The sequence below is a fragment of the Ipomoea triloba genome, chromosome 10 (genome assembly GCF_003576645.1).
Source record: "Ipomoea triloba cultivar NCNSP0323 chromosome 10, ASM357664v1".
Lineage (NCBI taxonomy): Eukaryota > Viridiplantae > Streptophyta > Magnoliopsida > Solanales > Convolvulaceae > Ipomoea > Ipomoea triloba.
In genome coordinates, this window is record NC_044925.1 from 19171845 (window position 1) to 19189216 (window position 17372).

The following is a 17372-nucleotide window of genomic DNA, read 5'->3' on the forward strand; positions in this document are numbered from 1 at the left end:
CAGGGCTGGTTCAAAATCCAGCGAGTTGGCCCAATTGACATCCCTACTCCGAGCTCCACTTCCTCTTTCTTCTTTCCTTTTGTAGACCCATACAAATTGATTCCTCCCTCTTCTTCTAATTTACTTTTCCCACTAATTAATGTTACATGAATTTTTAAGCAAATTAATGTTGCAAGAGAGAGTCACTTAGCAATTTTGGGCTTGAAGAACTCGTCTAGCAAAATATCACTGGACTTGATGTAAGGCTTGCATGTGGTCTCTCTTCTCTCTTACAGTGAAGGGTGTAGGACGAAGAAGATGATGATGGCAAGTTTCCTTCTTCTTGCGCTAGCGCTGGTGAACATGCAATGGGTCCTTTGAGGGGCTCAATGAGCTTGAACTTGTTGAATCAAAGAAGAAAATATATGCTCGTAACCATGCATTAGATTGGATGAATGCAGGTGTAAATCAGATATTCAAAATGAAATTTATGCAAAAAATATACTCCCTAATAATGATTAGAGGACATGCAGTTGAACCAATAGTTCATTATCTAATGGATCTTTCCGTTCTAATACTCTATCCGAGAGTTATCAGTATTTATCAAATCTGTTCCTATCTAACGGAACACTATTTGATCAAATGGCCAAGGAAGCAGTTGAATGCTGACGTTGCTTTTGATTGAACTAATTTGTTTTCATGGTAGTACAACATCTCATCTATGTGATTTAGAATCATTCTTCTCCTTTTGCTTCTGTTTTTGCCAGAAAAAAAAAAAAAGCATGCACAAACAGAAGGAGAGCAGATCAGTTCTCGCAAAGGTAGGATCATCCTAGTGTGCTCTTTTCGCTTCGATGGTTGAGGAACACTGTTTTCTCGTCGCGATCGCCACAGACGCGCCATTTGATATGGATAATTCATCCCATGTATAAACATATGTAAAGAGTGTATCTGAAAAGTAGAGATACCATGGGAAAATAGCTTGAAGAAACTCTCATGTCTTTTTATTCAATGTATTAGAGAGATATTCTAGAGAGAGGGAGAGTACAGGAGCCAAAAGTCCCCTTGCATGTAGGGTTTAGGTCCTTTTTATAGGGTTAGCACCCGTACTCGCATACATCTACGTACCAAATACTCAAGGCCGTATACCTGGGGTATATTCCCTATCAATATATATATATATATATAAGGAAAGGTTCAGGTACGAGTATATCTTCCCGTGCGGTTGTGCGCTCGCATTAAGCATTAAAACAACGCACCTTAGTACACAAAACACGTACCTTAAACTAAAAACATAAACCACACACCTAAAGTGTTTAAATGATGCACCTTCAGTTGAGAATACACTGCGCACCTTAAGAACACAAACCACACACCTAAGGTTTTAAAATGACGCACATTAAGTTTCAACAACTCACGCACCTTAGGCATACATATCACGCATCTTAAGAAGGAAAATCACGCACCTTAAGCTTTAACACTCACGCACCTTAAGAAGGAAAATTGCGCACCTTAAGAAGAAAATTACCCACCTAAAGCCACCGCACAACTACACGGAAACTGAATTATGTGTGTGTGTGTGTGTGTGTGTGTGTGTGTGTGTGTGTGATCAAATGAGGACCTATTGTTAGGTGAGGACCTTGTGGACTTATCTGATCCTTTGATTAAAATAATTCAATGGTTGTGATTAATTATATGCAATAGATTTAAGTTTTCGTGCTCAGTTTGTTGTGCACTCGGTCTCAGTTTGTTGTGCATTCATATTGTGATTGTCGTGCATCCCTCCCACTTTGTTGTGCAGTTGCATTCGTAGCCATTAGATAACTCCAAATGGATGATTTGGATTAGTCCACAGGGTTCTTACCTAATGGTATATCCTCGCCTAAGCTTAAACAATCTAATCAATAAATAATTTACAGGTTACCTAGGTAACCTATAAAATAGTCTAATTGCATTTTTTTGGAAAGTTTTAGGTCTTAATTGGAGCGTTTTGTAATTGAAGGGCCTATAAAATAGTCTAATTGTATTTTTTTTTTGAAAGTTTGAGGTCTTAATTGGAGCGTTTTGTAGTTGAATGTGTAGTTAGAGGCCTTATTTTACCCTTATCCCTATTAAAAATGATCATCTATCCATAGTCATCTGCAATTACAAAAGGCCCCACCGGGAGTCAAACCCAAGTCACTGGATTCAAAGTCCAAAGAACTAACCACTACACCATAAAACCTCAAATAATGTTATATTTGCAATTTATAATTTTGTCATGTAGTAGGGGTTCCTTCTAGCTTATCCCATGGCTCCTTATTCTTTAGTGTTTCTCTTATTTTTATGGTGAGCCTTCACCCCTCTTTTGAGGCCCTAGAAGATTTCCCAAGGGGTCACAGGATAAGTAGGTGGACATTAAGCATTTAACGACATCCCTCCATGGAAAGTCACAACGCAATTTCTCGAATCGAGTAGGGGTTGAATTCGGCCAATCGGCCCGACACCAAACAATTCCCTCCCAACACTTATCGTTGTGGAATTAAAATGATACACTATAATGAAACTAGTGTATAGAAAATGAAACTAAAAAGTAGAACTCATATGGTAACGAATTTTTTCTCTTTTGAGGCCCTGGAAGATTTCCCAAGGGGTCACAGGATAAGTAGGTGGACATTAAGCATTTAACCACATCCCTCCATGGAAAGTCACAACGCAATTTCTCGAATCAAGTAGGGGTTGAATTCGGCCAATCGGCCCGACACCAAACAATTCCCTCCCAACACTTATTGTTGTGGAATTAAAATGATACACTATAATGAAACTAGTGTATAGAAAATGAAACTAAAAAGTAGAACTCATACGGTAACGAATTTTTTTTCTAGTATATTATAAATGATCATCTATCCATAGTTATGTGCAATAACAAAAAGATCCCACTAGGAGTCGAACCCAAGTCACTAGCTTCAAAGTCTAGAGTGCTAACCACTACACCATAGAACCTGTAACAATGGCATAGTTGCAATTTATAATTTCGTCATGTACTAGGGATTCCTTCTAGCTTCTCCCATGGCTCCTTATTCTTTAGTGCTTCTCTTGTTTTTATGGTGAGCCCTCACCCCTCTTTTGAGGCCCTAGAAGATTTCCCAAGGGGTCACATGATAAGTAGGTGATAAGTAGGTGGACATTAAGCATTTAACCACATCCCTCCATGGAAAGCCAAAACGAAATTTCTCGAATCGAGTAGGGGTTGAACTCGGCTAACCGGCTCGACACTAAAAAATCCCCTCCCAGCACCTACTGTTGGGGAATTAAAATGATACACCATAATGAAACTAGTGTATAGAAAATGAAACTAAAAACTAGAACTCATACAACAGTAATGAACTAAAACATGCTAACAAATTTTTTTTTCTAGTATATTAAAAATGGTCATCTATCCATAGTAATGTGTAATTGCAAAAGGTCCCACCGAGAGTCAGACCCAAGTCACTGGATTCAAGGTCTAGAGTGCTAACCACTACACCATGGAACCACAAGCAATGCTATGGTTGTAATTTATAATTTTGTCATGTACTAGGGGTTCCTTCTAGCTTCTCCAATGGCTCCTTATTCTTTAGTGTTTCTCTTGTTTTTATGGTGAGCCCTCACCCCTCTTTTGAGGCCTTGGAAGATTTCCCGAGGGGTCACAAGATAAGTAGGTGATAAGTAAGTGGACATTAAACATTTAACCACATCCCTTCATGGAAAGCCAAAACGCAATTTCTCGAATCGAGTAGGGGTTGAACTCGGCCAACCGGCCCGACTCCAAACAATCCCCCTCCCAGCACCTACTGTTGAGGAATTAAAATGATACACTATAATGAAACTAGTGTATAGAACATGAAACTAAAAAGCATAACTCATACAACGGTAATGAACTAAAAAAACGGTAACGAATTTTTTTTTCTAGTATATTAAAAATGGTCATCTATCCATAGTGATGTGCTTTCTAGTATATTAAAAATGGTCATCTATCCATAGTGATGTGCAATTACAAAAGGTCAAAATGGTCATCTATCCATAGTGATGTGCAATTACAAAAGGTCCCACCGGGAGTTGAACCCAGGTCACTAGATTCAAAGTCCAAAGTGCTAACCACTACACCATGGAACCTCAAACAATGCTATGGTTGTAATTTATAATTTTGTCACGTACTAGGGGTTCCTTCTAGCTTTTCCCACAGCTCCTTATTCTTTAGTGTTTCTCTTGTTTTTATGGTGAGCCCTTACCCCTCTTTTGAGGCCCTGGAAGATTTCCCAAGGGGTCACAGGATAAGTAGGTGATAAGTAGGTGGACGTTAAGCATTTAAGCACATCCCTGCGTGGAAAGTCACAACGCAATTTCTCGAATCGAGTAGGGGTTGAACTCGACTAACCGGCCCGACACCAAACAATCCCCCTCCCAAAACCTACCGTGCTCTCATTGGAACATTACCATATATATATATATTCTTGCGTTCATATGAGAATCCTGCATTATATAAGAACATGCGAACTACTACATGAGTTCACACAATCTACTACATGAATGCACACATTCTACTCACAATCATGCTTGGATGTTATTGCGTGTGCATTCGTGTAGTAGATTGTGTGTTTCATGTAGTTCTTATAATTCAGTGTTATTATAATAAAACTAGTGTATAGATATGCATGTAAACTAAAAAGTAGAACTATCCATATTCGTGTGCAATTCAAAAAAGTCCCATTAGGAGTTGAACCTAGGTCACTAGATTCAAAGTCCAAAGTACTAACCACTACACCATGGAACCTTAAACAATGTAATCATTGCAATTTATAATTTTGTCTTGTACTTGGGGTTCCTTCTAGCTTCTCTCATTGCTAGCATTTTCTCCCTGTTCTAAGTAACAAACCCTCTTCCCTTCTAAGTAACAAACCCTCTTCCATTTTTATCTTATGTTTTTTTCAGCGTTTCTCTAGTTTTTTCTTGTCTCAATGGCTTCCCATCAAGTTGAACCTTCAAATCCCCAAAACCCCAGTCCTGGATCTAGCTCATATAGGCAAATGGTGAGGGCGGTGATGAGGAGGATGGCTTAGTGCACGATGAGGACGAAAGCTCACTAGTAAGGTTGTTAATGATGGATCTCAACGCTGCATTATACTTACTTCTCAAGGGGTCACCCATCCTGTGACTATTATAAGTGAAGCACGCTTAACTACAAAGTTCTTTGGCTATCTGGTTGCCATATCCTACTTAAAACCAATTGGTGATAAGTAGATGGACATTAACCATTTAACCACATCCCTCCTTGGTGAGTCATAATCCCCCTCTCAAGATTGGACTTGGCTTTCTCCTCGCCATCAATTCGAATCTGTTACATTGGCTTAGATGCCAATTGATGGATATCAGCACTACATTATGCTTGTCACCCATCCTGTGACTGTTGTAAGTCAAGCACGCATAACCACAAAGTTCTTTGGCTATTTAGTTGGCATATCCTACTTAAAACACTTTAGTGATAAGTAGGTGGGACATTAACTATTTAATCACATCCCTCCATGGTAAGCCACAATGCCACGTCTTGAATCAAGCATGGGCATGAACTCGGCCAACCTGGCCAACGCCAACAGTTAAATTCAACTTCCTGAAGGATACTTTGGTTGCAGTTTGGTGACAAGAAAAGGAATGGGGGTGAAAGAGGCATCCCCAAACCTTTATCTATTCTAGTTTTTCTATGAGATAGATGTCCAATGTATCCTAGCGATGGCCCGTGGGTTTATGACCAAAATCTTCTTGTCTTAGCAAGGTTGCAACCGAGTGTTCCACCACATGCAGTTAAACTTGATGCTATAGATTTCTAGATTCAAGTCCATAAACTCCCAATAGGTTCCTTTTTGGAGAAAACGACAAAAGCAATAAGTAACATGTGGGTAGATATGTACAACCTGACATAAATAATTTTGATGGGTCTTGGAAAGCTTTCCTGCGCATCAAAGTTGTTGTGGACATTACGAAGCCATTGTTGTCCAAATTGAAGATCAAACGTAGTGGTGGTGCATGGACATGGATTAACTTATGCTACGAAAAGCTTCTTATTTTCTACTTTATATGTGGTATCCTTGGTAGTACGGAAAGGTTTTGTTCAAAGCTATTCAAGAGGGAGAAGCTAGAAGATGAGAAAACTTATGGTGTTTGGCTCTGTGCAGCAGGGCGCCAGACTCAACCTGTTATCAGATAGAGATGGTTAATTTCTAAGCAACCGCGTCGCTACGATACAGGACATACGTACTGTCAGGGAAAGGATGTAGTAGTTACAAAGGTGTGTGGGTTTTTAGAAATGCATGCATAGGCTATGGGTACAGAAGGACAACGTACAGGATGAAGAGGTAATGAATGCTTGTCCTCTTGGTGTGCTGCCATGGTGATAGAGGAACACAGTATGCTTGCTGACTCTCATTTAGACTTGAATGGCACGAATCTTGTTGCTGATGGGTTTGTATTGCTATATCAAAAAAGAAGATGGATCGAACCCCCTAGGTCATTATTGGAGCCCAATTCTCAATCTATGCTGCCAATCAATGTTAAATCTAGTTTAAAAAACTTGCTAAGGGCAGGACATGTAGATCATGCCCATCTAGGAAAATGAGTCTCTTGTCGTGGAACTATCGGGGGCTTGGGAACCATACGACAGTTCAAGTTCTCGTGGGACTTAGTCCCCACTCTAATAAGCCTAACATCTTTTCACTTAATGAGATGTTAGTGGGCCTGGACAGATTACAACCTTTAAAAATAAAGCTAGGATATTTGGGCTTTTTTGTAGTGGGTAATGTAAGACATAAAGAAGGTTTGACCTTATTATGAAAAGACGATACAAACGTGGAAATAAAATCCTACTCGACAAATCACATTGATGGTGTGGTTTTTTTTAAGCACAGGTGATGCGAAGTGGAGGTTAACTAGTTTCTATGCATTTTATAGAGGCACCGACGACAGGAATCGTGGAATCTTTTGAAGCATTTATCCTCTATTAACCCCTTCCTTGGGTGGTTATGGGGGATTTTAATGATATACTCAATCCAGAAGAAAAACATGGTTGCAACCCGAAGGATTTCGCGAGGCTATTGAGTCCAGTGGTCTGAAGGATTTTAGCTTTGGTAGCCATCAATTTACTTGGGAACGCGAAGAGCTCACCAGATTGGGTGGTCGGATTCGTGGTGCGATCTTTTTAATAAAGCTAGGGCTTAATCTATCGTTACCACTAAGAGCGACTAGCTCCCTCTTCATCTCTGAATTCTTCTAACGATCGTTAACATCTATCCAAATTCTTGCCTGAAAACCTGCCTATGGGCTAAGAAATGTGTTGCAAAGCAAAAGCATAACTTCATAGTCACACACAATGAAGAAATAGAGAGACATAGGCAAAGGGATGAAGCTGCTGAATAGGAACGTAAACGTTGAAGAGTTGAAGGAGAGCAAGCCCAAAAGGAGATTTTTGAAAAACTTGCTTTGCTAAAAAAGGGTTCTAATGGACTATGATGAGTACCGTGTAGGGCTTCTCTTTCAAGTCATGAAGGATAGTGGTATCTCTTTAACTGATAGAAGGAAAACAATTGAATGCATCCACTGGTGGAGATGTGGAGTGCTAGAAGGCACAAATGTGTTGGAAGCCTTCGCAAAGTATAATAGTTTTGATATTACCATGACCTATCGCCACTTGGTGGTGAATATAGATGTCTTAGCTTCCAGGAGAAATATTAATGAGATTTTACAGAGGGTTGAAGACAGGAGAAGAAGAGAGGTAGAAGAGAAGAAGAAGCAATGAGAAAAGAAGTGAATTGTAATGTTTATTTATGCTTCAAGTATTTTTTAGCACTAAAAATGTGATATGTAATGTTCTTGTGATTAATGAAATATTTCAGTGTGTGTTGCGTTGTGTGTTAAGTTATGTAAGTCTGAATTTTCTTAGAAAAATTTGTCAAACTCAAGTTATTGGCTGAATTGAGAAATAAAAATCAATTCTAGTTAAAATTAGCCACATAATAAGAGTATATGTTTTGACATCATAAAAAGGGAAAAATTGTTAAGAACAAGTGTAAATTAGATTTTGATGATACCAAAAGACTTAGGAAATTTTAGTCACCAATTCGTTTTACTCTTTTAGACATAAGAATTTCTCATTCTATTCGAATAGTTATGAAGAGTCCGAATTGTAACTCGAAGAGTTACACCTCGAATGATAAACATAAATTCTCAAACAAGAAGTCAAAGAGGATGAGGAGCTATGAAGAGTGGAAGTAACGAAGAGTTGAAGACCAAGAGTACAAGACTCAAAAGACCGGAATGTTGCAATGGCTGAAGAGTGGAAGGACCAACCTTACCGAGTAATGGGGATTTGAAGAGGTAACTTAAAGATTAGTTAACTTGTTCAAATAGTAGGAATGACTATTTGATAGTCATCTCTGAAAGGTTATAAAAGGCTATGATACGAAGAGTTAAATTGAGAGGTAAAAGTTAACCTCTTGGATATACTGTTCAAGACATTCTCTAAGCGAACAGTTCGAAACGTTAAAAGTCAGAAACTTTATACAAAGTGTTACCAAGGCAATTGGAGTCCTAGGTACACATCCCAATAGGATTTTCCTTAAACGCCTAGATAACATGTGTAGTACAAAAAGTAAAGTGCACCAAGTAAAGGCCTGTCAAACGGCTGAAAAATCTGACAAAAAGTAACCTTTCGCAATATCCACTGGTCATTACCCAAGAGTTAAGAGACGTTTGAAATCTATCTCCCTCCAACGGATTTATTTCAAATGCTCTTATAAATACCTTCAATCAAGACTGAAGAAGGTGTTGGTCTTAATATTAAACAATATCAAGTGATTCAAAGTGTTCTAAGTGCAAGAAAACTTACTAGTGAGAGAAGATAAGAGAGCTAAATATTTCAAGATCAAGCTTAGACTTTGGCCAACAAGAAGTGAAGATTCAAGTGCCAAGTCTACACCAAGTTTGAAGATTCAACAATCATTTGTTGCAAAAACTTGTATCTCTACTTTGTGAAGTAGAAAAAGGCGGAGTAACAAATGGTGACTTGTGAAAACCTGAGAAGCTTGAGGCCGGCTTTGTATTCAAGGCTCAAGTGTTCTTTTGTACTGAGGAGTTTAGTGCAATCCTCCAAGGAATTTTTGGAGAAGAGTGGAGTAGGCTGGTTGATAGCCGAACCACTATAAAAAATCTCTCTCTCTCTCTATTTACTTTATAAGCATTTAAATTCAAGTTTGTAATTCAACCAAACCTAAAATTTGTCAAGACTAAAATTGTGCTTAAAAATAAAAAGGGTTCACATTTTTCTACTGCCAAAATCCTTTATGAAAAGTTGTTTTAACTTAAGTTCACCTTAAGTTTAGAATTTCTGAATAGTTAAGATTTTTAAAATCTGCACAAGTCTATTCACCCCCGCCCCCCTCTCTAAACTTGTGGTTCAACTCTTTGGGACCAACGATGTCCTCTATAAGCATCTTTCTAAGATTCTGGCTAACCGAATAAAACCTTTTCTTAATCAATTGGTCTCTGATTCTCAATCAGCCTTTGTTCCTGGAAAACTAATTATTGACAACATGATGGTGGCCTACGAGATTAATCACTATTTGAAAAGAAAGAGGCAGGGAATACTAGGTTTCTGGGTGTCAAGTTGGATTTGAGTAAAGGCGTAAAGCCTATGACAAGGTAGATTGGGATTTCCTTAGAGTTATTCTTTGCAAAATGCGTTTTGTTGGCCACATTATTAATCTAGTTTGGGAGTTTGTGTCTACAGTGGAGTATAACATCCTGTTAGAGGGTAGGGAGATATGGTACTATTATTCCTAAAAGGGGGCTTAGACAGGGTGGGGAGAATTAGAAATTGGAATAACAAGTTCTTATCTAGAGTAGGGAGGGAAATTCTTCTCAAAAATGTCATTCAAGCAATACCTACTTACACTATGAGTGTGTTCTTACATTTGGAGTTGGGTGGGGAAATTGAAAGGGCTATGAATGGGTATAGGTGGGGTTGTGAGGGAGATAGGGCTGGGTAGAGAGATTAGATGGAAAGGATGGGATGCCCTTTGTATTCCTAAAAAGTGAGGAGGTATGGGGTTTAGGATGATAAAGGATTTTAATGTGGCTATGTTAGGAAAGCAAGCTTAGAGACTTGTTCAACACCCTAACTCCTTGGTTGCTAAAGTGTTTAATCTTAGAGGGTATTTTTTTTATGCAAAGATTGGAGGGGGCACTAGAATCGTAGCTCTTTCCATGATTGGGTGGAGACAAATTTTAACCAGCTCGATGACAAGGCTCTTTGTCAATTGATTATGATTTGTTGGAAACTCTGGAAAGTAAGGAATGATAAAGTATAGAACCATAAATTCATTACTACCAATATGATTGTTGACCAAACTATGTGTTTTCTCCAAGAATGATTATTAGCTAACTTTTGGGAATCCAGTCCTACTTCTACTAACAGGCAATCGGAACTCGGAAGTGTGGAAAAAACTACTACTGGATGGGTTAAACTTAATATTGATGCGGCTCTAAATTCCATTGGTAGCAAGATGGGCTTTGGGTGTGTATTAAGAGACTCTGATGGCTCCTTCCTTGCTGCAAAGGAAATTCAATGGCAGGGAACATTCAAATTGGGGGAAGCAGAAGCTATCGGAGTCCGTGAAGCATTAAAATGGCTCAAAGATCTCAATATTGATGGTGTTCACAATTTCCTCCAAGTGGTTTACGGCATTAACAGTCAATCCATGGTTTCCTCGTTTGATCTTATTATTCATGATGGTAACAAAATAGCTAGAGCTTCCTCTAATCTCTGTTTTTTTGTTTGTCAAACGGTTTGCGAATAGGGTTACTAGCTAGAAAGGCTTTATCTAAGTCAGATTGTATGGATTGTATCTCAATCTTGTTTCCATGTATTATCTTTGTACTATCTCTTAACTTGAATTAATATATTCTGCTTGTTTTTTGTTTTTGTTTTCAAAAAAAATTTGCATCCATTGTCCAAGATTAGTCTATTATTAAATATTTAATTCTAATAAAATATTTGAAGGAAATGAAATTCAAATTCAATGGAAAATAAATTACTAGGAAAATAGTTTCACTGTTTGGTTGGTGGAAAAAAATTACTGAGAATATTTCCATTGTTTGGTTGGGTTTGGAATGGTAAGGAATTATAAATATAAAGATCAAAATGCCCTTTGTAAGTAATGGTTTGGCTATATATACATGTGTAATTAATCAATTTTGATAAAGGTAAAATAGTCAATGTCTTAATACTTTCTTCCCAATTGGAAAACAAAATACATATCTCAACCTAAGAATTTGTTTTCCTTCCTTTTGGAAAGTCAAATTCCATGAAAAACATTTTCCATCCAACCAAACAACATAATAACTCATTTTTCTCAACTTTTTGGAAAATCTTTTCTATAGAATTGATTTTTCATCCAACCAAACATGACATTATAGGCTAAAAGCCTAAAACTGATTAGTGAATCCGTTAGAGAAGGACTATAATTTGGGAAAGTAAGTTTACAGAAGTAAAGAAGGCTTACCCAGGCAGAGAAGTGATAACCAGAGTTGGCGCTAAAATTGATCATCTACGCAGTTGACGACATTTGACATCCTTGGCGAGCGAGCGAGCGAGCGCAGATGAGATGAGATGAGATGAGGCGAGCAGTTGAGCGGCGGATCCTCAGCCTCCTACACGGCCAAAACACCCGAATCCATCTTACCCAAATCCACGCCCACATCTTACGCCACCTCTTGCACAATTCCAATCAAGTCCTCACCCACTTTGTCTCCGTTTGTGGGTCGCAGAACAAGATGGACTACGCAAATACCATCTTCCAACACTTCCCATACCCCAACATTTTTCTCTTCAATTCCATGATAAAGGGCTTCTCTCTTTGTGGCCCGTTTCTTAACTCCATTGCGCTCTTTTCCGGTATGAAGAATCGTGGAATTTGGGCGGATGAGTACACGCTCGCGCCTTTGCTCAAGGCGTGTTCGAATCTCCCAGATCTCCGATTGGGCCAAGCAGTTCACAAAGAAGCCATTGTGCTTGGTTTTCATAGGTTCACGTCCATAGGTATTGGGATTGTGGAGCTGTACTCGAGCTGTGACCGAATGGTGGATGCAAAGAGGGTGTTCGATGAAATGTCTCCAAGAGATGTGATTGTTTGGAATTTGATGGTTCAAGGGTATTGTAGAAGTGGGAATGTGGAGATGGGTTTGAGGGTGTTTAGGCAAATGGATGAGAGGAGCGTTGTTTCTTGGAATATGATGATTTCATGGTTAGCTCGAAGTGGGAGGGATAAGGAAGCTTTGGAGCTCTTCAGAGAGATGAATGGCAATGGATTTGAGGCTGATGAAGCTACTGTGGTCACAGTTTTGCCAATTTGTGCTCGTTTGGGAGAAATTGAAGTGGGGAGTTGGATTCATTCTTATGTTGACTCTAAAGGTCTTATCGGTGACTATGTATCTGTAGGCAATGCATTGGTTGACTTTTACTGCAAATGTGGGGATTTGGAGCCTGCCTCTTTAATATTCAAGGACATGGCTGGAAAGAATGTTGTTTCCTGGAATGCAATGATCTCCGGTTTGGCTTTCAATGGGAAGGCTGAACTTGGGGTTCAGTTGTTTGACAATATGATAAGTGAAGGCACGAGGCCTAACGAATCAACTTTCGTGGGGGTTTTAGCATGTTGCACTCATGCAGGTTTGGTGCAAAGAGGCCGAGTTTTGTTTGCTTCAATGATCACAAATTACGATATTGAGCCAACACTCGAGCATTATGGATGCATGGTCGATCTCTTGGGCCGTAACGGACATGTGCAAGAGGCATATGATTTGATAAAATCGATGCCAATGAAACCAAATGCTGCTGCATTGTGGGGTTCTTTGCTTAGTGCCCTCCGCACTCATGGTGATATGGAACTAGCAGAATGCACCGCTAAGGAACTTATTAGTCTTGAACCTTGGAATTCAGGTAATTATGTACTGCTGTCCAATATTTATGCAGAGCAAGGAAAATGGGATGAAGTTGAGCAGGTGAGAGAGTTGATGAGAGAAAGGAACATTACGAAAGAAGCAGGGCAAAGTATGGTCGGGTAGTTACATCTTACATTAGATGAGGAGGGAGGTGCCTATATTGCTATGAGTCAGCCATTGTTGATTGTTCCCTTACATTTGGTAATAGTTCTCCTGCACAAACAGATAAAGCATTAGCTGTCCCTGTAAGCAATAAGCCATAAGAATGAATGTCCCGGTCGTTATCTTCGATCTGCAACCAGGCTAACTGGTATTCAGTTCTCATGAGAAAGAAATTGGAAACTTACAAAGCAAAGGGGAATAGCAATACTCTACTAGTTTGGATTGGAGGGAACAGATCAGGACGGTTACTCAATGGAATCAAGTACAATAGACTTCAATCTGAAAGAGTTTTATGCATAGTTTTAACCTGAAAATGGATGCTGATAAGTTGGCCCTTTTGGTCGTCCATTTCTGAGAAAGTTAAGAGAGAAATGATGAATAACCCTGACTGTTTTTGTTTTTCGTATTAGTTAAACTATTTGGCCTAAAAATATGTTTTGAAACTTGACTCTTAAGACCAAATATGACACTTGTGTAAAGACTCTCTTGGATGAATGACTAGAAGGTATATATTTATCAGAAGGATGGAAATAACTAAGCTCAACAAAAAGATAATAAACAGTCTAAATCTTATACAATTGTCAATTGACTTCATCACCTGATCTTCATTCTTGAAACTCTTATTTGATGAGTGGAGCATACTTTAATACCTGCAACTAGATGGGTCATACAACTATTTTAAAAACAGTACTTGAGCTCTGGTAAAAAACTAAAAATACACACCTAAACATGAGAATATGTCGAGGTCTAAAGAGGGAAATGTCATTAAAGAACTAAATATATGTTCATCTCAAATTTGAGAGGTGATGATGTAACAGAAATGGTTCTTTGTCATTTCACCAAAAACTAGAATCAATGGCAACATATATTCAACCACCAATTTTTCACAAGGGCGAACACTCTTTGCCTAGAGTACGAAATAACACTTGCATCTACTTGATGTATTGAGACATCCATTTGAAGCCTTCTCCATAACCCATTTTGCGGACTATGCTGCACATGAATACCTCAAGTGGGCGAACATTAGTGTCTGCCAGGTTTACCTTTCCCTTGCCGGTGGTGATGCCAGTCAGCCCCATGTGGTATTGCAATTCATCTTCAGAGGCAGCATATGGGATGTCAATCTTGTTACCCAAAATTAGAAACGGTACATTGGCCAAAGACTCATCTGACAGGAGAGCATCCAGCTCTTTCTTTGACTCCGCAAACCTTTCTTTATCGTAGGCATCCACCAAGTAAACAACAGCATCCACCTTCATGCAAAATTAAAAACCACACTATGAACTCAACTACATGACAAACAAATACTGTAAGAACTTCCAAGGGTACCAAAGGAAACAAAAACTGACTAAAACATGCATTTACAGTGACAATTATTGAGATAAAAAGACAGAAATGAGATATTACAACCCAGTGATCTGCTGTAGAGATTTCTTTTTACATCACCTGTGCCTGCTTACCACACAGGAAACAGAACACCGCCAACTCTAACAACAGATATAATCTATAATTAAGACATACTCAAATTAACAATCCATTCAAAGATAACAACATAAATATAATCAAAGAAATTTACTTGCAGCATTGGTTTTCATCAACTGCATTTCCTTTCGACTAAATTTAGTCCATCCCCTTCTCTTTCGCTGCAGTCTGTTTTCACCCCTTTTTTGAGTCACTTAGCCTTTCCATTTTGATTTACAATATAAATTCTACCAAGAGACTTAATCGGTTGAAGAGACAATTGTATGGTGAGATAGTGAGATACTACTGAAACACCTTTTGAGAAAACAAAAAGGTGCTATCTGTGAACTCCTACCATCAATATGTGCCTCCGATAAATCAAATAAGTACTGGTACTTTTATTTGGGATTATTAAGGCATACACACATTATACTCTGTTATTTAATAGCTGAGTGTGTGAAAAATGAAAAGCAGGCAATACTTAGATTTCTATATGCAAAGGTGACAGGTGTACAAAGCAAAAAATTAGACTGGAAAAAATATGCAGCAATTGGCAGAAATCGCACTCTTGCAAACTACTTTTACCCTGCAGAGTGCAGACAATTTAAAGAAAAGGAAGGGCATCTCCACTTAGCACAAGGTAATCTGTTACAAAGTGAATGCCAAACACCTCAAAAGAGCACAGTGATACGTTTTTTTTTTTCTCATTGGTAGCTTGTTATCATCATTCTTCATAGAATAAAGGTCAAGTAAAAGCTGGAAACTCCTAGTATATACAATGTCATATGAGACCTGGTTACACTATTAATCTAAAATGCTCTCAAAAACCAAGAGACATGTTATAATCAAGATGGGCAAGCTAACAACAATAATCATGGCTAATTAATGACAATGCTAGTGGCAGCACCCATAATGAAAGTACAACTTCTAGCACACAAATTCACAGAATATAGAACAGCAACACAAAAATATCCAAGAACCCCAGTAATCAGTCTCCTATAATGTGTAGGATGCTAGAAGTAAGAATTCAATTTCAATAAAGAGGGAAAATTATGAAAATAAATTTAATGAAAAAAATTATACCTTAGCATAATAGTCCTTCCAAACACGGCGGGCAATCTGATGCCCTCCCAAGTCAAAAGCTTTAAACTTGATTTTCCCAATACTCAACTCCTCAGATGTTGGGTACTGTGTTGGCTGATGTTGGACTAATCTCTGGTTAATAGTAGTCAAAATATGAGATTTACTAGCACAAATACATCAAACAAAAGCCTAGTGGTATTTAAAAAGAAAGAAAAAAAAGAGCTATTTCCCTTGTTTACAATGCCTTTCCACCCAAAAACAAAAAAGGAAAATACATAATAAAATCTCTCCTCAGGAAAAACCAAAGAGAATATAATTTATTGGCATCAATCTCTAACAACTTTCTATCACATTCTGCCTAGGAGGACAGACAGGTTATGACAGAACAAAAATTTAGTTCCCAACAAATTGGAAAAATAGAGAGAACCAGTCATCAAATAGCTTCCAAAATTCATTTGTTTCAATCTCAAAAAAAATTATCAAAATCTAAACAACTGTTCTAATAAAATTGGTTAGAGATTATTAAAAGCCACGATTAACAATAATCACTTCAAATGTGACCTAATCTCGCTTCACCATGATTCTTCACTGCAAAGGAAATGCTAGTCACCCATGGATGCACAGGGCACTTGTCTCCTCAAGCTCAATACACTAGTCCACATATTTTTAGTTATACAATCAACTATTATCTAAATATATTTAAATTAATAAGCAGATGAAATAAAAATAAAAATAAAAAGAAATTGCAGAAAAAATGAAGAGACCTCATCTTTCAACATGTGAAGCAAGGTCGTTTTGCCAGCATTATCGAGGCCCAAGAACAAGATTTTAGCCTCCTTCTGCCACAGGCCCAGCGATGCGAGAATCCCGTAGAACCAATCGACCAAGAACATCCTTCCTCCGTGTATACGTTGTTATATGAGGTGAATTAAATTAATACTACCAGATTGCAGACAAACCTCTGATCCGACGAATAAACCCTAGAACTCCAGAAACGAAGAAGAAAAAGGATAAAGAAGCGTAAAACAAATAGTGGAATCGATGGATTTACCCACGTCGATTTCGCAATCCCTTTCGATTCATTCAACAGAGAACTCCTTAAAACGCTAACGCATTTTGGAGCAATGCGTAGGTGTGCGTTTGGTTTATCGGCGTTTACCAATGCTTCCAGCTTCCACACTGTCCAGTTATACGGTTCACAAATTCCTCAACTATCAATAGTGCTTTTCGCGAACAGTAAATAATACCATAAATTATAATTTGGTTCTTAGACCACGAAATGTCATGAGAATCATAATTAAATAACATTGAATTGCGTATTTTTAGTATTGAAATTATAAGGGTGTTGTTATTTCTACCACCCATGGTGTAAATAACATTGAAATTCACAAAAGATTGTAAATTTCAATAACTTTATAGGTGGTATAAATAGCAATAAGGTATAAATATGACTATTTACACCGGGTGTTGCTATTCCTACCACCCATGGTGCAAATAACATTGAAATTCACAAAAGATTGCAAATTTCAATAATTTTATAGGTAGTACAAATAGCAATAAGGTATAAATATGGCTATTTACACCACCATGATCAACTGTATTAATTACACAAAGAAAAAGGTGTTGGAATTAGAGTTTTTTTTTTTAAAAAAGGGTGTTGGAATTAGAATTAAAAAAAAAAA

At 38.0% G+C, this 17372-nt stretch overlaps 2 protein-coding genes and 3 non-coding genes across 5 annotated transcripts; 1 reads left to right on the forward strand and 4 right to left on the reverse strand.

Annotated features, from left to right (window-relative positions):
- Window positions 1-2889: 2889 nt before the first annotated feature.
- TRNAQ-UUG lies at window positions 2890-2961 on the reverse strand. The gene has a single exon. It is a non-coding gene; the product is annotated as a tRNA-Gln (tRNA).
- A 1080-nt stretch (window positions 2962-4041) lies between these two features.
- On the reverse strand, window positions 4042-4113 carry TRNAQ-UUG. The gene has a single exon. It is a non-coding gene; the product is annotated as a tRNA-Gln (tRNA).
- Window positions 4114-11543: 7430 nt separating this feature from the next.
- Window positions 11544-13668, forward strand: LOC116032263 (pentatricopeptide repeat-containing protein At1g09190). Its single transcript, XM_031274753.1, has one exon. The coding sequence runs from the start codon at window positions 11659-11661 to the stop codon at window positions 13105-13107; it is 1449 nt and encodes a 482-aa protein (XP_031130613.1). The 5' UTR covers window positions 11544-11658; the 3' UTR covers window positions 13108-13668.
- A 216-nt stretch (window positions 13669-13884) lies between these two features.
- Window positions 13885-16888, reverse strand: LOC116032264 (GTP-binding protein SAR1A-like). The gene is made up of 3 exons (XM_031274755.1): window positions 16455-16888; window positions 15691-15822; window positions 13885-14399 (listed from the first exon to the last, which is right to left on the reverse strand). The coding sequence occupies exons 1-3, from the start codon at window positions 16581-16583 to the stop codon at window positions 14079-14081; spliced, it is 582 nt and encodes a 193-aa protein (XP_031130615.1). The 5' UTR covers window positions 16584-16888; the 3' UTR covers window positions 13885-14078.
- Window positions 14894-15016, reverse strand: LOC116033758. Its single transcript, XR_004100929.1, has one exon. It is a non-coding gene; the product is annotated as a small nucleolar RNA snoR83 (small nucleolar RNA).
- Window positions 16889-17372: the final 484 nt, after the last annotated feature.

Coding starts and splice junctions, on each gene's coding strand:
- LOC116032263 (XM_031274753.1), top strand. CDS start 11,659: ATGAGGCGAGCAGTTGAGCGGCGGATCCTCAGCCTCCTACACGGCCAA.
- LOC116032264 (XM_031274755.1), bottom strand. CDS start 16,583: ATGTTCTTGGTCGATTGGTTCTACGGGATTCTCGCATCGCTGGGCCTG. Junction 15,823..16,454: donor TTCACATGTTGAAAGATGAG/GTCTCTTCATTT, acceptor ACTATTAACCAG/AGATTAGTCCAACATCAGCC. Junction 14,400..15,690: donor GGAAGGACTATTATGCTAAG/GTATAATTTTTT, acceptor TTTTGCATGAAG/GTGGATGCTGTTGTTTACTT.